Below are 24,195 nucleotides of genomic sequence, written 5' to 3' on the forward strand. Positions count from 1 at the left end.
ATCCTGAAACAAGAGACAGCAATAGGAGAATTCCTGGAAGCTCACAGGCTGACCAGCCTGGCCTGTGCAGCATCAAAACCAAAAGGCACTGTCTCAAATGAGGTGGAAAGCCAGGGCTGACACTCAAGGTTGTCCTCTGATCTTCACAAGCACACCAAGGCAAGTGTGGGTCCACACCATGCTCAAATGCATTAAAACACACACACACACACACACACACACACACACACACACACCCTAGAGAAACCATTACTAGGAGTTAAGATTTCTTGTTACAAATACCAACATAAGATCTATTGCTAAATTACTGAGCTATTTAGTTTCTTAATAGGATTGAGTGTGCTATGGACTTACATTCATATTGCCCCCATTTTTAATGCTATTGAAGACTGAACCCTGGAAATCATATATGCTTGGCAAGTGTTCTCCCACTGAGTTGTATCTCCAGCCTGTCTCCCCAGATTTCTACATGGAAGACCTAGCCTTTAATATCTGGTATTTGGAGGTGGGACCTTTGAGAAGTAACTAGAGGCCTTCATAATGGGGTTACTAATTTTATAAAATGTGGCAAAAGCCAGGCAGTGGTGGCACACACCTTTAATCCCAGCACTTAGGAGGCAGACAGAGGCAAGTGCATCTGTGAGTTCGAGGCCAGCCTGGTCTACAGAGCAAGTGACAGGACAGGCTCCAAAGCTACACAGAAAAATCCTGTCTCAAAAAACCACACACACACACACACACACACACACACACACACACACACACACACAAAAGTGGGAAAGGAGCATTCTGGAGCTGGAGAGTATATAGAAGCAAAGTCATATAAAAGGACACAGCAAAAAGATAGCTATCTGAAGCCAAGAAGAGAGATCTCACCAGACAACAAACCTGCCAGCATCTTGATCTTGTGAGTCTCAGGCTCTAGAACTCTGAGAAATAAACTTGTTTAAGACATCCAGAATATGGCAATTTATTATGGCAGCCTGGTATAGTTGGCTCCAAATGAAAAAGCCCTTTTAATCCCTGTATCTGTATCTTTACCAGCACTTTCCTCCATGTGGAGTCAGGGGACATGACTGTGCTTCCCTTCTGATGAATCTTCTAGTCATTAATCCTGTAGGATCGGAATTCCATCCTTAGGAATCTTATGTGACCTTATTTATTTCTTTAGTGGCCCTAACTGCAAATATAAGGGGCCTTAGGCCTTCAACAATGTTTGATTACTACACATTCTATAAGAGCCCCCAGTGCTGAGGTGTTCAATGTAATTTACTCCTCTTAGTCTTTCCCTAGACATTCCATTTTTATGAGTTTATGAAGAGAAATTAATCCTGTAGCTAAAGATGCAATAGCTAACTTTACAATATAAAATTATTTGGATTATTAAACAGTATTCAAAGGACAAATTTAAGATTTGTGTTACTATATTTTCTCAGAAATTTCCAAAAGTTTTTCAAAACAAAAATTAATAGCGAATATGTAGTTTAGAACCATAATAATTTTATAAAAGTTACTAGTTCTTAAAATGTCTAAAATTATAAGCATGGATAAGTTATAATCTAAAGTACTTTAAAGCAAGAGCCTTGATGAAGTGAGCATAGTTTATTTTTATATTTATTACCTATGCTGTCCTCAAACTTGCTATGTAGCAGAAGCTGGATTTAATCTGATTTAGTATCCAATAGTTATTAGGCATTATTTTCCTAACAGAAAATAAGTGAACATTTTATTCCTTTACTAAGAAGCAAGCAAAATTTTCATTACATTTTATTTTCATAGTTAACTTCAGTAATGATATTCTGAGATACAATAATGGAATTTGCTCAATATAATGGAAATCCAGTTTACAAAAGGAAGTCCTTTTTTAAAAAAACAGCTCTTAGCAGATAATTATTTAAGTTTTAATATGCACATTAAACACTTTCTCTTAATATATATGTAATGAAGGGCTGGTGAGATAGCTCAGTCATTAAGAGTACATGCAGAGAACCTGAGTTTCCAACACTCAGGTGAGGTGGTTCATCACTGAAGGAAACTCCAGCTCCAGAGAATCGGATTCTGCCTTCTACAGGCATTGTACTCATGTGTCCAAACCCACACTCAGATACTCACATATACCTATAATTGCAAAATAAAAAAAACCTTAAAATATGTATGTAATGAAATATTGACATCAGAAAGTTATTTGGGGGAGAAAGATGTACTAGTCTCACTGGGGTCACTGGTCCTTGGACCTCTTCACCGTGGAGGAAGCCCAGACTGCGCATGGAGAGTGCTTGGCCTTCAGTCCCACTTGAGCTCCCTGCCAGCCGGCTTTGGGGCTAAGCCACCCTGAAGGTGATCCTTCAGTCCCTACTCAAGTTGTCACAGTTGATGCCATATAGAGTCAACCCTGCTTAGCCCTACACAAAGGGCAGAGTCATAAACAAAACCAGTATTTACCAGTGTTTGAAGGTATTAAGTTTGGGGCTGGTTTAGTTCACATCGATGGACAACTGAGTTACCTCACATACTTAGAAGATGATGAAAATAGCATCTAGCTTCCTAGCCACTGCAGACACTTTTTAGTAGGTTACCCATCCAACCTCTCTGAAGGTTCTAACATAGACATCGGCTCCTCACAAAGTCACCCCCATCTATTGATGAAAATTCTGGGGATTATGATCTCTCGTAAGTTGTGCTCAAAGTATTATCTCTGGAGATGATCATTACTATCAATGAATGTCTCTTCTTCAGGACAGACCTTCTTCACCTTGCTAAACTGTGCAGAACTCTTATATCTAAGACACCTGAACTGCACAAATTGGTTGCTTTACCCAAAGATGCACAACAGACACTTGAATTTCTAATGATCATGAGACAAATACAAATGTGTTCTTCATACTCAAGTCACAAGTTTCCTACTTAGGCTATCATTTAGAGAACTATTTTTTTAAGGAGTCCAGATCTCAGTCTCATAATGACCACACTTACCCAGAAGGCTGGCCCTGAACTCATAAGCACCTATCCTCCAGAGTTGCTAGGATTATAGGTGTGTTCCACCATGCCTGCCCAAGAAAACTAGTTCTTATTTCTATTATTTAGGAGTTTTAGCATGAGTAACTGGAAATTTAAAACTACTTTTCTATGCCACTCATCTTTATTTTTGCTTCAGTATTTCGTGTTTTAACTCCAAAGGACCAGTAAGCTCTTGGAGGGCAAGAATAATAATTTTGGCTTTTCCTTGGTGTTTGAATACATATACATGGAATAATTTGCTTAGCTAATGAATGCAGCATACAAATAATAATGACAAAAGCATTTCTTTCCAAATTATTTATTTATTTATTTATTTATTTTTTCGAGACAGGGTTTCTCTGTAGTCTTGGAGCCTGTCCTGGAACTAGCTCTTGTAGACCAGGCTGGCCTCGAACTCACAGACATCCGCCTGCCTCTGCCTCCCGAGTGCTGGGATTAAAGGCGTGCGCCGCCACCGCCTGGCTCCAAATAATTTAAACAGCGATCTTGCAACCCCAAAATATTTCTTGTCATGTCAATGCAGTAACTATGTAGTAGGCTTTTTCCCCCTTTTTCAAAGTCAGCCGCAATGGAAAATGAATTTCTTCCACTGTTGACTGCAGTATGTAAGTTGCCATGACACTACTTAGTCCCCAAACATTCTTTCTAATTGAGACAATTTCTCCTTGCTTTAATCCCTTAAGGCTGACCCAATTACCCAATGCAAAACCCCAAAACCCTGGGGTGCCTTTCAACTCTTATTATGCAACCTAACAAAATTTTAAATACTACTTTTCCAATGGTAAGGAAATTACAGGCAACTCATTTTTAAAAAAGTCTTACAGGCTGAATAATTGCTTGATCTAGCTTTAAACCACATAGACTTAGACTCTATGACATTCTGAAACCTAAAGCACATTCACATGGTGGAGGAGGGGATTTAGATGCTAATATCTACTATGCTCCTTTTTCAGTACTTAGAGAAAGACCACAAAAAAAAAAAAAGAAATCACAAAACACGTACACATGAAAGATCCCAATTATCAGGGTGTGGTAACACAAGCTTATAATTTCAGTACTCAATAGGCTAAGGTAAGTGAATTGCCAAAAGTTCAAGGTCAGCCTGGCTATAGAATGTGTAACAGGCTAGCTAGAGGTACATAACAAATCATCGTCTCTAACCAGAATTGCAATTCCAGCAATCAGGAGATAGAGGCAGGAGGATTAGTCAGTTAGCGAAGGATATCAAAATTACATGAGACCTTGTCTCAAAATATCGTAACATAGTACAACAAAACGAACAGAAGATCCCAGCTAACCAGAACTTTGTCAGTAGAAGTTAGCTGTTGTGAAAATATGAGCCATAGCCAACCCAAGACTACTGCAAAAAATGTAAAGCACACTTTTAGTTTTAGCCTGTGACCTTAAAACAAAAAGTTGAAAAACAAAACAAAAACAACTCTCTGGAGCAGTAAGTTCAAGTTTAAAGAGCATTGTTTAGCTAGGGATGCCACTCAGTGGTAGAATGCTTGCCTAGCATAGTTCAATCTCCAGTACTGGGGAGAAAAAAATTTAAACAGCACTGTTAGAAATCCCAAGGCTATCGAAAATGAATATTTAACAATCCACCAACCAAATAACTTTGATAGGTACAATCTTCTTATAAAACAGAAAATCGACCACTTTCCTACATGACAAAATCTTGCTATAAGAGAAGGGAAACAAAAAGCCACATGGCCCAGGGTTTCAGAATCAAATGCACAAATCTGGGCCTGAGAAGTCCAGCAAAATCTTTGATTTTTTTTAAAGCCAATACTTTGAGAATCTCGTTTATATGAATACCTAAATTCTTCTGGGGATTTTAAAAGATGCAGGATGATTTATTATATCAAAGCATTAATAACAGACTTACTATAAAGTATATTTTGGTCAAAGGTGTTGCATTAAGCAATAGTTAACCAACACCCATTTAAAAAAATAAGATCTTTCATTTTGTTTGGGAAACCAAAAGAATAGGCGCCTATCAAACTGTTTTACAAGCAACTATACTAGGCAGAAATGAAGAACTATGTAGAAAGAGGAACCATTGTGAAATGTATGCCTAAGTGAGTGTGTTTTGTGTAAGAATAGGGGACTTTTTCGAAACTTTTTGGGTTTTAGCTATATATAATATAAAAATAAGGGTGTTTTCATTCATATAAAGCAACAATAATAAACTACTTCCTGGTTTATGTTGGTGACTTTCACTTCACACAATAATATATTCCAAGACTGCCTTAACTTTCATTATTTCTTTCCGGTAAACGGAAAAGGAGAGAGAGCAAAGGTGGACATGAAACAATTCATTTAGTAACTGAGTAACACCAAGAGGTACCAAAAGAGATTTGTCAGGAAGGGCAGACAAAAGAGAAACAGCTCAGGAACACAAGCTGCAGAAAAGATGAGAATCAGTCTGGTGTGTGAAATTCGACCAAACCTCTTTGGCCGCTGCTGGTGAAAGGAGCTGATTGGAGATCCAGCACCCTCCGGGCTCTTTACCTCCCCGGAAGTCCATCCTGGGATGGGGAGTCAGGGTACAGAGCCAAGGATGAGGCCCTGAGGGTCTAGCTTGGCAGACCACCAACTCCTTCGAGCCTTTCCCAGCCAGACCCCAAAGTCCTGCGTACCGACTTCAGCTCCCTGAGCGCGCGCGAGAAAGGCAGTTGTGGGCCACCCGCCTCCCTGCCCCGTTTTCGTTTGCTCCTTCGGGACCCTCTGAGGGGCAGTCGGGGAGGACGCAGAGTAGGGAGCCCTCAAAATATCACCTTTTCCCGTTGGTCCCAGCTGTAGAGCTTGGGCTGCTCCTCCTCTCCCTCAGCCTTCGACTCCTTCTCACTCTTCCGTCTCTTAGAGAAGCAGCAGCCCATGGCGCCGGCCAAAGGGTCTCGCTAGTGGATCCCACGCGCTCGGACAACTCCCAGAGGGTGGCGGAAACCCAGGGCGACAGGGCGACTCGGCCAGCAGCTCCTCGGACACCACCCAGGAGTGCAGCCCAGCCGCCCACAACCTTCAGCACTCCCGCCAGGCCCAACACCCTTCTCCTTTTTTCCCCGCCCCTCGGTCGCCTTGACGACCTACCACAGCCAATGAACGGTCAGAAGCCACTGAGCCAATCAAAGCCCCGCAAGCCGCTCTGCACCTATGAGCTCAGACAGAAGGACTCATTCACCAATCCAAGCCTGGCTCCTAACGTCAGCAAACCGGGCTGGCCTGGCCGCTGGGGCGCACTCACAGAGGACCCAACCTCCTGGTCGGTCCTGCCCCGCCCTCAGCCCCTCCTCTCCGGGAACTAGGCTGGGCTAGCTGACTGTTAGGCTACACGGAGTTCCCTTCTCCTAATGTGGTGCTCAAGTTTCCAAAGTTTCGAAATTCTAAGCTCTGGAGGGGATGCCTTGTGGAATAGTAGACTTGTTTTATGACATAAATCGCGTGAGAAAAAGAATTCTTTTGAAAAAACTATTTACTGGGCTGGAGAGATGGCTCAGCGGTTAAAAGCATTGCCTGCTCTTCCGAAGGTCCCGAGTTCAATTCCCAGCAACCACATGGTGGCTCACAACCATCTGTAATGAGGTCTGCTACTGCCCTCCTCATATACACAGACAGAATATTAGATACATAATAAATTTAAAAAAATTAAAAAACCTATTTACTTTTATTTCATTTGCATTTTGCCCGCATGTATGTCTGTGTGAGGGTGTCAGATCTTGGAGTTAGAGATAGTTGTTAGTTGCCATGTGGTTGCTGGGAATTGAACCCAGGTCCTCTAGGAAGAACAGTCACTGCTCTTAACCACTGGGCCATCTCTCCAGCCCTCAAAAGAATTCTTGTTGCCATGATAAGACCTAAAATTTGTGTCCTTCACTCCTCCCCTCAGCACCCTTCTCATAGACCCCACAAGCTTCTGGTCAAGTTGTGCATGTCTGGTGTGTCCGCAGAGGTTGAAAGGGTTCAAATCTCCTGGTTACTGATAGTTGTAAGCCACCAAGTGGGTGCTGGAGACCAAACCTCTGCAAGAGAAGCAAATGCTCTTAACTACTGAGCTATCTCTCCAACCCGTTGAGTTTTCTAAAATCTCCTTATCTCTCCAAAACTGAAAAAGTATCTAGTAAAATAACTGAGTATTGTCTCCTTACTAGAACTGTGAGTTTGAAAGCAAAAGAATATTGTAAAGGGGCCTGTGCCTTTGGCTCACTCAGTCTAGGTGCTCCATAGAATGTTGAGCAAGTGATTACATGCATCTAATGATACAAACACATATAACCTTTCCTCTATATCTTCCCAAAGAAAGTGACCCAATTGTGGAGGTGGGGGAGGCATGCGGAGTTACTACAAAGGTATTTTTGGAACTCAAGCAGTGCATAGTCTATTAGAGAATATAAACCCTACCGCATAAACAATCAGATCTGTTCAAAGCAAGTGGTACAAAGTTTGCCTGGATTTAAGAATATATATTAATGTTTGTTGTATTTAGATGGACTTTTAGTACAATACAAATGAACTGCTTTCATAATAGATAAGTTGATTTCTCTGAGGTATAGTATTTCGCCATCATGATAGGACATTGAATACTTATCAGTTCAGTTTCAAATTTGTTTATCTTTTTACTTTGCCACACCTATCACATTTAATGGGAATGTGGATTTTAAATGAGCCTCTAACTTAATTTGGACATTAAGATTGTTCCCCATTTCATTTCCTGTCCTTTTTGCACAATCAGGAAGAAATTATAAATGACCAGAAACTGAAGTTTCAGATCTTGGTCGGTAAAGGCTGGTCATTACACGTTTTTTTTCTTCAGTGTCCGATAATTTTCTATGTGAAGATAGTTTTGGTTTAGAGCCTAGCTTCTGGTTTATGTTCATAGAATAGCAAAACTTTGATCACTGCATAGTGCAGAATAAGAAGCCAAGATCCAGGAATGAGTCTGTGACCACAATGACAGTAATTGAGCAGGTACTAGAAAAACCCAGAGCCTGTGTTGTCTGGACCCTTTTCCTGTCTTTATATTGTTTCTCTCTAATTCGTCAGAGACAAAGAAATTGAAATGCATCCCTCAGCCTTCTGGTGCCTAGGGGAGCTCTGTCCCTCAGGGATAATGCTTTACATGAAGATACTACTCAACAGGCGCCAAAGTTACAGAGAAACCTTGTCTCGAAAAACCAAAAAAAAAAAAGATACTACTCAATAAAAATAATTTTAGAGAAATAATTTCTAAAACTCATTGCTTTAAAATATGTGCTCATGAGAAATTCAAACCTAAAATGAAACCTAAATCAACCTGTAATTTTTTCAAAGATTCTCAAATAAAAGTGAAGATTAGGGGTCCTCTCTAGTAACTCTGAGTCCACTGCAGTCTAACCCCAAATTAAACTAAAATTAAATTGAAATTGTACAAGTTGTAGCTGGGTGTGGTGATATATTCCCAGCATTTGAGATGTAGAAGCAGGGGAAAGTTCAAGACCAGCCTGGGCTACTTGAGGCACTGTCTCCTTTCCACATAGCCCTCCACCCACCCATGAAAACTCAGGACTAAAAAGCTCAGAAACAAAGGTAGGAGTAGTGATTACCTCTGCTTTCTTTTGTTCTCTCTTCTTCTCTTTAGCTCTTCCCACCATGAATTCTCATAGTGATTTTTTTTTTTTTTTTTGCAGACTGGCTCTGTACTTACTAATCAGCATATGCATAGCTGCCAACTGCCATCCTACCTTGAGTCCTTCTGGTTCTTCTGTCCCAGTATAATGAGCTCCTTATATGTTAATTCAGGCTCTAAAGGGAGTTAGCTACTCCAGTCTCTGTGAGTCTCTATGAGCCCTGCTTAGATAATTCAAGGTAAATCAAACATTTAGTTAGCCACTCCTACTTCTGTGCCACCATTGCTCTAGCATATTTTGTAGGCAGGACAGATTATAGGTGGACAGTTCTTTTTTTCTGGGTTGGTTTCTCTTTCAGTAGCCTATAGAGTACCTTCTCACACCAAAGAGACTAGAACTTAGGGTGAAGGCTTCCCCAGTTTTACCTCTCTACACTCAATGAGCTATGTGTATGTTGTCCATGACAATGGGGCCCCGGTGCCAGTTTTTGGAGAGCAACCCTCTGTTCTAGCATTAAGCCTGGATTGTTTGCGGATCTCCACTGGACCCCTTCGGAGAACAACTCAATTGAATGCAATCGAGTCCTGCCAATGGAAGAGAGGCCAGTTCAGATTCCATATCCTCCATTACTAGGACGACCATCCTCATAGATTTCAGAAAGTTTCCACTGTACTAGGTTTCCTCATCATCTCCTAAATGTCCCTCCCCAATTCCAGCCATCCCTCCCCACACCCTCTCTCTCTGTCCTACCCTCCACCTGATCCCTTATACTCCCATCCCCACGGGTCCCCAATCCACCCACAAAATCTATTCTATTTCTTCTTTCCAGGGAGATCTATACATTCCCCCAGGTGTCTCCTCTTTACCTAACCACTCTGTGTCTGTGAACTGTAGCTTGGTTATCATTTGCTTAATGTGTAATACCCACTTATAAGTGAATACATACCATATTTGTCTTTCTGGGTCTGGGGTACTTCATCTACCTTGGATTCAGTTTGCAAGTATTTTATTGGATGTTTTGCATGTATGTTCATAAGGGAAATTGGTCTGTAATCCTCCATTTTGGTTAAGTGTTTATGAGGTTTGGGTATCAGGGTAACTGTGGCCTCATAAAATGAATTTGGCAATTTTCTTTTTGTTTCTATTTTGTGTAACTTGAGGAGTACTGGCATTAACTCTTCTTTGAAAGTCTGGTACAATTCTTTACTAAAATTACCTGTCCCTGGGCTTTTTTTGGTTGGGAGAATTTTAATTACTGCTTCTATTTTACTAGATGTTTTAGGTCTATTTAAGTTGCTTATCTGATTGCGATTTAATTGTGGTGATACCTATTGCAAAAATTGTCCCTTTCTTTTAGATTTTCCCGGGCTGGAGAGGTGGCTCAGTGGTTAAGAGCACTGGCTGCTCTTCCAGAGGACCCGGGTTTGAGTCCCAACACCCCCATGGCAGCTCGTTGTCTGTAACTCCAGTTCTTTTAGATTTTCCAATTGGTGGAGTGCAGGTTTTTAATGTCCTTTTAATTCACTGAGTTTCCTCAGTGTCTGTTGTTATGTCCCTCTTTTTTTCTCATTTTATTAATTTGGATATTCTCTCTCCACCTTTTAGTTAATTTGGATAAGGGTTAGTCTCCATTGAGTAGTGGGTTGTTGTTCTAATGGGTCGTCTTTATATGTTACTTGGCACTTTTCCTTTGCAGCTTTTAATATCCTTTCTTTGTTCTGTATGTTTAGTGTTTCGATTACTATGTGGTGAGGGGACTTTCTTTTCTGGTCCAATCTATTTGATGGTGTGTGTGCTTCCTCTATTCTTAATATTCGTAGGTTTGGTCTTTTCATAGTGTCCCAGATTTCCTGGATGTTTTGTGTCAGGAATTTTTTAGATTTAACATTTTAAATCTAAAATTTCAATGTATCATTTCCTTTATGGTATCTTCAGTGCCTGAGATTCTTTTTCGTCTCTTGTATAATGCTGGTTATGTTTGCATCTGTAGTTCGTTTGAATTCTTAATTTTTTTTTCATTTCCAGAATCACCCCAGTTTGCATTTTCCTTATTGCTTCTATTTCCATTTTCAGGTCTTGAATAGTTATATTCCTTTCCTTCAACTGTTTGTTTGCATTTTCTAGGCTTTTTTAAGGGGTTTATTCATTTCCTCTAATTGTTTGTATTTTCCTTGCATTCTTTACAGTATTTATTAATTTCCTCCAATTGTGATATTTTGGATTTTTGAAAGGGATTTATTTGTTTCCTCTTTAAGGATATCTTTCATCTTCATATAGTCACTTTAAAGGTCTTTTTCTTGTGCTTCAGCTGTGTTGGAATATTCAGGGCCTGTTGTGGTAAGATAGCTGAACTCTAATGGAGACATATTGCCCTGGCTACTGTTGATTGTGTTATTACACTATCATCTAGGCACCTGGGTTTGGGGTGATTGTAGTTCTTTATGATTATGGGTCTTTATTTGCTGGATGGGTATTTTGTTTCTTGGTTTTTATTTCCTCTGGATTTTCAGAGAGTATGATGGCTGTATGACGGATGTTTTCATGCCCTTCTCAGCTGCTGTGTTCACAGGCAATGCCTGATGGTCTTGGAGGCTGGGATGCAGTGATGAGTGAGGGGAGGGAGGCCAGAGATCCACAGGAGGCATGATGAGAAGAGAAGCGAGTTTCCAGCTGTTCTGTTGCCATACTAGGGATGAGCCTGAGGGATTGGGTCTGCTAGGGGAACAGAAAAAATAGAGAAGGTCTTCTGCTAGTCTTCTGGCAGACGTGGCTTGTGCTTGAGCAGAGGGTGGCCACCAGAGATCAAAACTCTGTTTTTATTATTAGGAACTTACTTTGTATAAAAAAAGAGAGAACTGATTCCCATTTCATTCAAGCTATAAATGATTTACCTAGTTTCTTCTTCCTATATGTGTTTTAGTCAGGGTTCTCTAGAGTTAAAGAACTTATGGAATAATCATCTCTCTCTCTCTCTCTCTCTCTCTCTCTCTCTCTCTCTCTCTCTCTCTCTCTCTCCCTCCCTCCCTCCCTCTCTCTCTCTCTCTCCCTCCCTCCCTCCCTCCCTCCCTCCCTTTTTCTTCCATTTGTCCTTATATAGGCTTCCAGCAGAAGGTGTGGCCCAGATTAAAGGTGTGTCTTCCTGCCTCAAAGGTCAGAACTAGAAGTGGATTTGTCTACTTCAAACCAAGCAGAAAGTCTATCACAAGTGTGCCCTCCATTTCTGGATTGTAGTTCATTCCAGAGATAGTCAAGTTGACAACCCAGAATAGTCATCACACCATGTATACTAAAATAAATTCTCATCTGACACCTAGAAAATCCCAGTTCTCATGACTGTCACCCAAAAACATTTATACAATTTCAACATAATCTCAAAATAGTGTGTGTTAGGTAGAATGATTGAACAAAATAACTTATGTCACAATAGAAAAGTTTTAATTAAACATTATATATATAAGTATGTATGTATATATATATATATATATATAAAGTCAAATATGGACATACATAGCAGACTGAGTCCAGAAGACTGAGGCAGGAGAGTGACAAGGTCTACTTCAGCCTGGACAGTGAGTTCAGACTGTCTAAAAATGTTATATCTAATAACAATTCCAGAATCTTCCATAAGAAAAATGTTAACATTATGTAGCTAGTCAATGCCTAAGAAGACCCACTCCACTCACCTCTGCTTCTTATAAAAGTAGAATTTCTTTCCTCTCCTTCCCTCTTCTTTGGTTTCCAACAAAGTTAATAAACACCGGAGTTTATTTTAGACAAAAATGTTCCTCAGAGTTTTTCTGCTAAGTTTGGTACAATTTTCACTTCCCCTCCTCCCCACCACAAAGCCCAGCTGCACAGTACATTCTCAGCCAAGGATACACATGCGCATCAGGAAGGGAAGTGACTCAATCCCATCTATAGGGCAGTCCTTGATTCGTGTGAGGCTGAGAACGGCATTAAATCAACAATAACTCACCCAAAGACAGGAAGAAATTCAAGATTTATAGATTTTTGAAGTTTCTGTAATATGTACCATGTCTTTTAAATAAAAATAGTACAAAATTATTAACATAAAATAACCAGGCCCTTTCCTAGGGTATATGCAAGACTCAAGCAAATGAAAACTCTAAAGTTTAAATTTTATTAGTTGTACTATAAAACTGCCTATCCAGTCAGGCATGGTGATGCACACACTTGGAAGGTAGAAGAAGGTAAATCTCTGTGAGTCTTGAGACTAGCTTGATCTACAAAGCAAGTTCCAGGTTACATAACTAGGACTACTTAGTGAGATCCAGTCTTTTAAAAAGAATCTGGGGTTGGAGAGATGGCTCAGTTATTGAGTTTTTGTAGAGGACCTGAATTTGGTTCTCAGCATCTACATGAAAGCTCACAAAACATAATTAAGTCCAGTCACAGGGAATCAGTGGTCTTCTTCTTGCCTCCTTAGGGACTAGGCATGCACACAATATACATACATATGTTCAGGTAAAACTCATACACAAACTAAAAATGGAAAACTCTGTAAAATAGCCTGTCTGAATGTATGAGGGTTATTATTTCTTGAGGAATCAGGATCTAAATCTACACGTTATGCATTTTTTCCACATATCATTTGGCTTCTGAATGCATCCATGTCGGCATAGCACATGAGCAAATAACAAAGACTGTTTGCCCAGCATGCCTCAGATCTGCTACATCTCACGCAAACCTCAAGAGGAACAGAGAAGCAAATGGGTGTAGGCTGCTGAAAGTCAGTCAAAGATTAACTATGAGAGTCAGATATGCTCAAACAAAATCCTAATGCATGCATTATAGACTCATTAGCAATCAGCAAAGACAACTGTACAAATATTTTGACAACCATTGGCACACATTTAATCAAATACTTTGGACTGACCGCTAAGAAAGGTAAGATAGCACCATCAAATTTATGTGTAGGCTTAGTATTTCAGATTTCAATTAGTATGGCTGCAAGCTTTCCCTTTCTCCAAATATTTACCGAGCTGACACTTCTGCTTCCTGTTAAGATAGTGTAAACTCTTACTGTATTTGCCATATTTGCTAGCAGAAATAAACCCAGTTCCAAATTTTCTTATCCATACTTTGATTTTTGTCAATGGCATTTAATTTTACAGATAACCCATTTGCTTTCAAATTGATAAAAATTATACCAAATGTATTGAATGTACCAAACAAATTCCATTCCTTGTTCAGAGAGAGCTGAATCTTAGTTGGTCATACTGGATGGTGCTCCAGAACAACATTCAAAAGTCGTGCAAGGGTGGGCTTGGGGCAAATAGCTCATAAGGTACGAGTACAAGTTACATAAGCCCACAGAATCAAATTTGAATTCAAGGAAGTCTTTAATTTCTTCCTTTATTTCTTCCTCGACCCAGGGGTGGTTCAGTAGTTCACTGTTCAAATTCCATGAGTTTGTAGGCTTTCTGGGAGTAGTATTGTTGTCAAATTCTAACTTTAATCCATGGTGATCCAATAAGACACAGGGGCTTACTCCAATTTTTTTGTATCTGTGGAGGTTTGCTTTGTTTCCGGGTATGTGGTCAATTTTAGAGAAGGTTCCACGAGGTTCTGAGAAGAAGGTATATTCTTTCCTGTTTGGGTGGAATGTTCTATAGATGTCTGTTAAGTCTATTTGATTCATGACATCTGGTAGTTCTCTTATTTTTCTGGTAGGTTTCTGTCTGGTTTACTTGTCCATTGGCGAGAGTGGAGTGTTGAAGTCTCCTACTATTAGTGTGTAGGGTTTGATGTGTGATTTAAGTTTTAATAATGTTTCTTTTACATATTTAGGTGCTCTTGTATTAGGGGCATAGATGTTCAGGACTGAAACTACATCTTGATGGATTGCTCCTGTTATGAGTATAAAGTGTCCTTCTCCATCTCTTCTGATTGATTTTAGCTTGAAATTTATGGTGTTAGATATTAGGATAGCTACATCCGCTTGTTTCTTAGGTCTATTTGATTGGAAAACATTTTTCCACCCCTTTATTCTGAGTAGATGTCTGTCTTTGAAGTTGAGGTGTGTTTTTTGTATACAGCAGAAGGCTGGATCCTGTTTTCATATTCATTCTCTTAGCTTGTGTCTTTTTATAGGTGAGTTAAGTCCATTGACATTAAGCACTATTAATAGCCAGTGGTTGTTAATTTCAGTTATTTTTTGGTAGTAGTGTTTGTGTGTTTCTCTTCTTTGGGTTATTCTGGTGGGAGTTATCAGATGCCTGTGTTTTTGTGGGTGCAGTTAGCTTCCTTGGGTTGGGGTTTTCTTTCTAGTACTTTCTGTAAGGCTGGGTTTGTGGGTGGATACGTATTGTTTAAATCTGCTTTTATCATGGAATATCTTGCTTTCTCCATCGATGGTGAATGAAAGCTTTGCTGGGTATAGTAGTCTGGGCTTGCATCCATGGTCTCTTAGTGTCTGCAGCACATTTAACCAGGACCTTCTGACTTTCATGGTTTCCATTGAGAAGTCATGTGTAATTCTGATAGGTTTGTTTACCCTCATATGTTACTTGACCTTTTTCCTTTGCAGCTCTTAATATTCTTTATTTTGTATGTTTTGTGTTTTAATTTATATATGGCAAGGGGACTTTTATGATCCAGTATATCTGGTGTTCTGTAAGCTTCTTATATCCCCTTGATTAAATCTATTCTGTTTAAATGATTTATTTTTATTTTTATTCATGTGCATGTACATGTGCGGGTACCTAGAAAGGCCAGAAAAAGGTATTGGATCTACCTGTAGAATTACAGGCAGTTGTGAGTCATGTAAGGTGAGTGCTGAGAATTAAACTCTAGTCACTGGGCCATCTCTTCAGCTCTTAAATGGATTCTGAAGTAAATTTGCCGACTGTGTATGTGTGGCTCTGGGAAATTCAATTGATGGAAATGATTGTTTGATTATTTTGTGGATAGTTCATTGTTTGTGGGTAGAAATATTACTGGATATTACATTCTTGGTTTGTACCCTTCAACTTTTCTGAATTTAGCATCTTTGATGAGGTTTTAGAGTTTGTATACATATGATCTTGTCATCAGAAAGCAAGCAATTTCACTTCTTCCTTTTTACTTTGGATGCCTTTTTTCTCTTACCTAATTTCTGTGACAAGGACTTCCTGTAATTTCACTTACCAAAAGTTGACTTAAGGAAATGTTGAGATCAGGGATAACAACTTATAAACAAGACTTTTTTGGTGATATTTTAGATAATAGTTTAAAATGACATATCTTAAGTATTCATTAATATGAGATCAGTGGAAAATTATGGAGCATGCATTGATGAAATCTCATGTAGATATTAAAAATTATGTTGAAAGTTTTAAAATGCATGAACATGCTTATCATATATATCAGAAAAATAGAATATGAATATAATATTTGCTATGAAAATAAATCCACAAAGGTAGTCAGGGATACCATTACTTCCTGCGTATGCTGCTGCTCTTGCCACCAGAGGTGGAGTCTATTTTCACCTGTCCTTCTACCTATTGGAGAAAAGGATTGGTGTCAGACTAGGCGGGGGGCACAACAGGACTATGGGTTGGACTCAAGAAGTTTCTGGAAAAAGGGTATGATATGTAATGTCTGGTTGACGTGTAATGTCTCACTGGGAAATGGAGAACAGAGAAAGCAGTTAGAATGCTACTTCAGTGATCCAGGTCACAGTTGATGCTGGGTTAGACCAGGAGACAGGCGGAAAAATGAGGAGAAATGTATTTTTTGTTAAAGGCAGAGAGTCTAGATGAAGTACTAATGGGTCTGAATAGGAAAGGCATAAACGAGGAGTCAAAAATTATTTGAGGAGTTGGGTGGTGGTGGTGCATGCCTTTAATCCCAGCACTTGGGAGGCAGAGGCAGGCGGATCTCTGTGAGTCCAAGGCCAGCCTGGTCTACAGATCAAGTTCTAGGACAGCCAGGACTGTTACACAGAGAAATTCTGTTTCAAAAAATAAAAAATAATGATTTGAGGAACCCTTTCATTAAAAATTCAATGAATGATTTCTAATGATATTCTGCTATACATGTAGACAGGAGCCTGGTTATAACCATCATGAGAGATGGAAACAAATGCAGAGACCCACAGCCACACATTAGGTAGAACTGTGAGAAGCCTGGCAAAGAGCAGGAGGAAGGATTGGAGGAGCGAGAGAGCAGTAGGGTAAAAAGCCCCACAGAATCACCAAACCTGGGCTCAGGGGCTCACAGAGACTGAACTGACAACCAGGGAGCCTGCATGGGACTGACATATGCACTCTGCATACATGTTACAGTTGTGAGAGAGAAACAAATAAAAAAGACAAAACAGAGTGATTTGAGCATGATTTATATTTACAGAGACAGAAAAGTATGAGGGAGGAAAAATTGAATGTATACATGGAAGTGTTTAGTTTGGTGTATGAATTAGGTAACTAAAAATGTTGACTATCTGGGACCAGGGTTCAAAGGAATGATAATGGACTTTGAGTTCTCGATGGAGGTAATCCATTCCAGGATACTCCTCTCATTAATTTATAGTAAACAATCTGCACACATTTGGTAAAAGAGTTTTGTGGTCATTAGACAACTCAGAAGTGCGCTAAAGTGAAATGTGGGGCTTAAGAAGTACTCTGGTATCCAAACATTGTGAGCTATGCATGTCATTCTAACACATGGAAAAGTGAGGCAGGAGGATCGCCATGAATTCGAGGCTACTTTGTGTTCCACAGTGAGTTCTAGTATAGTCTGGTCTACAGAGTAAGACCCTGTCTCACACAAACAAGCAAAACTCAACAGTACAAGAGCAGCACCATAGTAGTTAGTTCTCTGCTTTGTTTTGTGTATATCCTTAATATCATGGACTGGGCAGTAGAGAGGTCCCAAATCCAGAAATGTCAATAAGCACACAAAAATCATGTCTTCATTAAAAGCTCACTCATTCCTGATTGCTAGAGGACCAAGTAAAGAACAGTTTTCTCAATGGAGTAAGTTGATTCTACTTGTCCTGCTTCTGGTATGCATCATCAAGAAATCTATATCCTTCTTCCTCTTAACTAGGAAGTGGCTGAAAATTACCAAGAGAAGGGAAGTAAAGAAAGTAATTTTTAAAATCTGCCTATGAAATTCTGTGCTGACCTATTAGCAGCTCAAATGTGAAACTGAACAGAAACAACAGAGAAATACTTGGGAATTGAACCCCACCTAGATTTGACAGAAATTTCTGGGCAGCACATATATGAACAGATCCAAATGGTGCTGCAGAGACTGAGAAGTAAATGTGTATTTGGATCACATCCCAGAAATATGGAATAATATTATGTTTTCTTAACCTATAAAGATTGTCTTCTGTCCTAGAAGACTCAAATAGAAACCAGAATCTTTACACTGTAATATGAAAATTATCTAGAACATAATAAAAAACTAACTCTATCATGAACTATGAAACTTTAAAATTGTGCAAGTGAAGACAATCAACAGTAGCCAACACCAAGATGACACAGCCTTGAAACTGTTTCACAATGCTTTAAAAGTAATACCCGTATAAGTGATCCAACAAGTAGTCATGAACATTCTTTAAACCGCTGAAAAATACAAAGTCTCATCAAAGAAAAAAAAGATACGATGTGGGCAGCCCTTTCTGTATATGTGTTGCTTTTATTGGTTAATGAATAAAGTTGTTTTGGCCAATGGCTTAGCAGAATAAAATCAGGTAGGAAATACAAACAGAGATATAGAAAGAGAGTAGTTGAAGCCAAGGAGATGCCATGTAGCTGCCAAAGGAAAAAGACATCATGTAGTTGCCGAAGAAGAATGAGGCAACAAACCATGAGCCTTGTGGTAAAATGCAAAATAATAGAAATGGGTTAATTTAAGATATAAGAGCTAGCCAGAAATATGCCTGAGCTGTTGACCAAGCAGTGTTGTAATTAATATAGTTTCTGTGTGATTATTATGGATTGAACAACCGGGAGATGAGCACGCAGTCTCTGTTTACAAAGATACAGTTGTGAACCACACAACAAGTTCAGAGATGCAAAATACAACAGTTAAAATTAGAAGTCACCTTGATGTGTGCAATGGTAGAATGGAGATGAAGGAATGAGCCGGCAAACTAAAGACAGATTAGTAGAAATTATACAAAATGAGAAAGAGAGAAAAGCGTACATTTAAAAATAATAAATTGTTTTGGGGAACTGTGATTAAAAATTTAAAAAGCAGAAGTCTAAAAATTCAAGGAGTTGTACAAACCCTAAAAATAGACCTTGAGGCTGAGGAGATGCTTTAGTCATGAAGTGCTTGCCACAAAAACACAAAGACCTGTCTTTAGATCCCTAGCACTCATGTAAAGAGCTGAGCGGGTGGACACACACTAGTAATTCCAGAATTGGGAGGTGGGAAGAGTATCCTGAGGGTTTTGTTGTCAACCAGTTTAAATGAAGATTCAAGCTGTCAGTTCAGGGAAAGATCCTGTCTCAACACTCAACGTGGAGCCAGTTGTGATGTTGCATTCCCTTAATTCCAACACTTGGCATTCAGAGGCAGGAAGATCTCTATTAATTTGAGGCCAGTCTGGTCTATATAGCAAGTTTCAGGCCAGTCAGGGCTATATAATGAGACACTTTCTCAAAAACAAAATAATCAAGATGAAGAAGCAATGAACAAAAACACCTTTGTTTCAGGGAAGTCACAGTAGCAGGAGCTAGAGACAGCTGGTCACATTACATGGTAGTCAAGAAGCAAAGAAGAAGGAATTAATATATGCCTACTTGTCCTGAGCTTGTTTTCTCCACTCTTAGACAGTTAAGGATCTCCTGCCTAGGAAATGGTGCCACCTACTAGTAGGCTAGTCTTCATACTTAAATAATGTAATCAATATAATCCTCCATAGACATGCCAGCCTCATCTACATAATCTTTCACTGGTATTCTCTTCCCAGGTGATTCTAGATTCTGTCAAGTTAATAATTAAAACTAACTCTTCATAACACTATGCCTTCATCCATAGATTAATCCAATGATAGATTCAAATTCTGAATAGACTATTGGGATGTGTTGGAACTGTGTAAGGAAAAGCCTGGGGGGAAGTTTGTCCTTAAAGCTTATATACTTGGACTCCAGTCCCATCTTATCTGGGCTTCCTAGCTACTATCAACCCCACAGAAAAGAGTAAAGACCCAAATTAGTCCAATTTACAGTAAGATTTACTATGTGAGCACAATATAGCTGGTCTGGTGACTACATCTCCCTAAATTTGGAATTTAAGAGGACTACCTGAACATAGGAGAAGTGGGGTTTTTATAGCTACAAAGCTGCAAGACTAGGGGATTTTCAAGGGTTGGGGAATTCCCAGGGGAATCTTGGTTATGTAGGAACTTGGCAGAACATTTCAAAATGAATTAGCAGAATGTCTTATCATATGAGGGTGGAGGTCAAGGTACAGTAGGGGTTCTGGACCAAGTCAAATTCCAGGAAGTTCCAAGGTATAGTCAGAACAAATTATAAGAAGGAGAAACTCAAGTTTTTTTAAATTGTTTTTATTGTGCTATATATTTTTCTCTGCTCACCTCCCTTCCTCTCCCCTCTCCTTCTACCTTCTCCCATGATCCTCACACTCCCAATTTACTCAGGAAATCTTGTCTTTTTCTACTTCCCATGTAGATTAGATCCATGTCCTCTTTGTTGTCTAGGTTCTCTGAAATTATGAATTATAGGCTTGTTTTTCTTTGCTTTATGTCTAAAAGCCACTTATGAGTGAGTACATATGATATTTGTCTTTCTGGGTCTGGGTTACCTCATTCAATATGATGTTTTGTAGATCCATCTATTTGCTCACAAATTTCAAGATGCCATTATTTTTTCTGCTGTGTAGTACTCCATTGTGTAAATGTACCACATTTTCCTTATCCATTCTTCGGTTGGGGGGCATTTAGGTTGTTTCCAGGTTCTGGATATGACAAACAATGCTGCTATGAACATAGTTGAGCACATGTCCTTGTGGCACGATTGAGCATCCTTTGGATATATACCCAAAAGTGGTATTACTGGGTCTGGAGGAAGGTGGTTTCCTAATTTTCTGAGAAATTTCCATACTGATATCCAAAGGGGCTGTACCAGCTTTCAACCCCACCAGCAATGGAGGAGTGTTCCTTTTACTCATAACCTCTCCAGCATGAGTTGCCATCAGTGTTTTTGATCTTGGCCATTCTTACAGGTGTAAGATGGAATCTCAGAGTTGTTTTGATTTGCATTTTTATGATGACTAAGGATGTTGAACGTTTCCTTAAGTGTCTTTCAGCCATTTTAGATTCCTCTGTTGAGAATTCTATGTTTAGGTCTGTACTCCACTTTTTTATTGGATTATTTGTTCTTTTGATGATCAATTTCTTGAGTTCTTTGTATATTTTGGAGATCAGACCTGTGTCCTATGTGGGGTTTGTGAAGATCTTTTCCCATTCTGTAGGCTGCTGTTTTGTCTTGTTGATCATGTCCTTTGCTTTACAGAAGTTTCTCTCAGTGTCTGTGCTACTGGAGTTATATTTAGGAAGTGGTCTTCTTTGCCAATGCGTTCAAGTGTACTGCCCACTTTCTCTTCTATGAGGTTCAGTGTGGATGGCCTTATGTTGAAGGCTCCATTTGGACTTGAGTTTTGTGCATGACAATAGATATAGATCTATTTTCATTCCTCTACATGTTAATATCCAGCACCATTTGTTGAATATACTTTCTTTTTTCTGTTCTATATTTTATGTTTTTTGCTTTTTTGTCAAAAATCAGGAGTTCGAAGGTGTGTGGATTGATATGTGAGTTTTAGTGTCAATTTCATTAGTCCTCCTGTCTGTTTTTTTTTTTTTTGACAATACCAGGCTGTTTTCAGTACTGTAGCTCTGCAGTAGAGTTTGAAGTTGGGAATTGTGTTGCCTCCAGAAGTTCCTTTATTGTACAGGATTGTTTTGGCTATCCTGGGTTTTTTGCTTTTCCCATATGAAGTTGAGTATTGTTCTTTCAAGGTGTGTGAAGAATTTTGCAGGGATTTTGACAGGTATTGCATTGAATCTGTAGATTGCTTTTGGAAGATTGCCATTTTTACTATGCCTACCCAAGAGCATGGGAGATCTTTCCATTTTCTGGTGTCTTCTTCAATTTCTCAGGAACTGAAGTTTTACAGCAAACAGAAGTAAACTTATTTTGACCATCTAACAAGATAACTTCTAATCTTTTGTTTGCTTGTTTATTTATTCATTTGAGATAGGGTTTCTGTGTGTAACCCTGGATGTAGTATAACTATCTCTGTAGACCAGGCTGGCCTCAAACTCAGAAATCTCTTAGCCTCCTGAGTGCTGGGATTAAAGGAGTGTGTCACCATTGCCTAGTGATGGTTTCTAATATTAAAATGGAGCCAGGCTGGCTCATCACTACCACGAAGTAAGCAGATTCGACCTCATGTTCCTGCTTGCTTTGAAGAAATTCTGCCTTTCTTTAAGCCAAAAGCAAGCAAAGGATCCATCAACCTTGGCCTGAAATCTTGGATCAAACTAAATTTTTCTTTTATGTTTCCTACAGTGTTAGCAATTAATCACAGGGTCTCACTAACATTAGATAAATACTGGCTACAACCCAATCTTCTAACTTTTGGGGAGTATTATTTCTCTCAGATATTTGTCACAATGAGAGAAAGGTAACTAGCACAAATATAAGGGATGGCACAGGAAGTCTCTTTGTGGTCATGCCACAGTGTCTTAATGCAAATACGGTTGCATGAACATATACTGTGCATTATATTCTTGAAATAAAGGCGTGCAAAAAATGGTGAAATCCCAATTATATCTGCAATGTCAGGTTTTGATTTTATAGTATGTTCATGTGAACATGTGGAGAGCTGGCTGCACAGGGCCAATCTATAGCATTTGTCTTCACTCTATAGTATTTGTGTTGCTACTTTCTGAGATAAAATGTTAAAAATCAAATTAATGAGAAATTGGTGAAGTAGATGAAAAATAGAGAGGCCAAAAGAATGATCTTTTATATAGACTTACTTAACCTAGGCTTTGTTTGCATGGAAGTTGTCAAGGACTTAGGTGGTAAGGGTTCTGACACAGAGGTAGGGACAATACCCTGACTGGAGTGTGTTTGAGACAAACCAGTAGAGGAAGCAGGAACAATGATTATAGTGTGGAATAGTGAAGGTGCGCTTTGTAAGAAGCACAACGAAATAAAGTAAAACAAAACAAAAAAAACCCCACTCAATAATTTTCATCCCTGTTTCCATGTTCCAAGTTTCTTGTGTAAATTGTTTATTGTCATTAAATGCCTGATTAACTTTACTAGCAGTCTCTGCTGTTGTAAAATATGTTGTTCTTTCCTGCTTTGTTTTGTAGTTCTGAATTATGTCACTCTGAGGGCCTCTAAGGAATAAATTATGCTACTTGTTAATAACCAGGGTGGCAAGGGACTGTATTTGAAGATAAGATGGAAAAATAGTGCTGCCGATTAATTAATAATGTGACACATCTGGATGTTTTCAGCTCCTGGGTTCTAGTGATGATACTATCTCCTTGACTACACATCTGGATGTTTTCAGCTCCTGGGTTCTAGTGATGATACTATCTCCTTGACTACACATCTGGATGTTTTCAGCTCCTGGGTTCTAGTGATGATACTATCTCCTTGACTACTAGCAGTTGTTCACACCTCAAAAACAAAAACAGAGTCTTGCAGAAGCTTCGATATAGTACATAGAACATTGTCTTTTTTCTGCAAGAAACAAGCAAAAAGCCTCACTTTTATGGTTTTTCCCATAACAGAATTTGTTATAGACACATAAGTTAAAAATGAAAGCCTTCTAAAAGATACAATTTAGAGATTTATGTGTCACTTTCAGAGGTAGAATTAAGTAAGATCCTAAGTATAGCATCTGTGTTAGAAGAAAATAATCAAAATAAAAAATCATAAGCAAGAAATCATATTTAAGCTGTCTATGATATCATGATCAAATCAGGATCTGGAGACAACTTCATCTCATTGTTAAAATAAATGGAGTTAATAAATACCTAAAACCTTACTGTTAAGGAAGAAGTCAGCACCAATCCATATTATTCATTCATTCATTAATTCATATATTCCTCAATTATGTGCACCTAGTATGCTAGACACTGGAGGTGTAAGTATGAATAAAGTACGCCATCCTCATAGAGTTTGGAGTCTAGATGAAAAACATACAAGCAATTAGAAAACAAGATAGTAATTATTCCCATTTTTGTGGTGCTGGTATCAAACCCAGGACTTCTCAATGCACTGTACCACTGAACAATATATCACCCTTCATTTTGTCATTAGTAATATTTACTTTGTGATGTTCACAGTTGATCTCAGCACAGTCATACATCAGCTGAAAAGTTTCTGTATCCCCATAAACCTCTCTGCCAATGCAATAATCGGAAAGGTTTAATGATTACCAGTGCTCCCGGATGGCTTTCCAGTCCCCCAGAGAGGATCCAGGGAAGGAAGACTGGAAAACCACACGTTTGTTCTCTGGGGGGCAGTTTAAATATTCTGTGGGTGTGGTCTTGTTTATCTCT

General features: G+C 39.1%; 1 protein-coding gene across 2 annotated transcripts in view; it reads right to left on the reverse strand.

Moving 5' to 3' along the window:
* LOC121443694 (protein XRP2) overlaps positions 1-6,053 on the reverse strand; it is a 40,682-nt gene extending 34,629 nt beyond the window's left edge. For both annotated transcript variants that reach the window (XM_041645502.1, XM_041645501.1), the window contains exon 1: positions 5,802-6,053. In XM_041645502.1, the coding sequence (XP_041501436.1) occupies positions 5,802-5,903 (102 nt within the window). In that variant the 5' untranslated portion in view covers positions 5,904-6,053. The remainder of the gene's footprint in view (positions 1-5,801) is intronic.
* Positions 6,054-24,195: the final 18,142 nt, after the last annotated feature.

The sequence above is a fragment of the Microtus oregoni genome, unplaced genomic scaffold (assembly GCF_018167655.1).
Source record: "Microtus oregoni isolate MIOR12 unplaced genomic scaffold, Mior012 000112F_000, whole genome shotgun sequence".
Lineage (NCBI taxonomy): Eukaryota > Metazoa > Chordata > Mammalia > Rodentia > Cricetidae > Microtus > Microtus oregoni.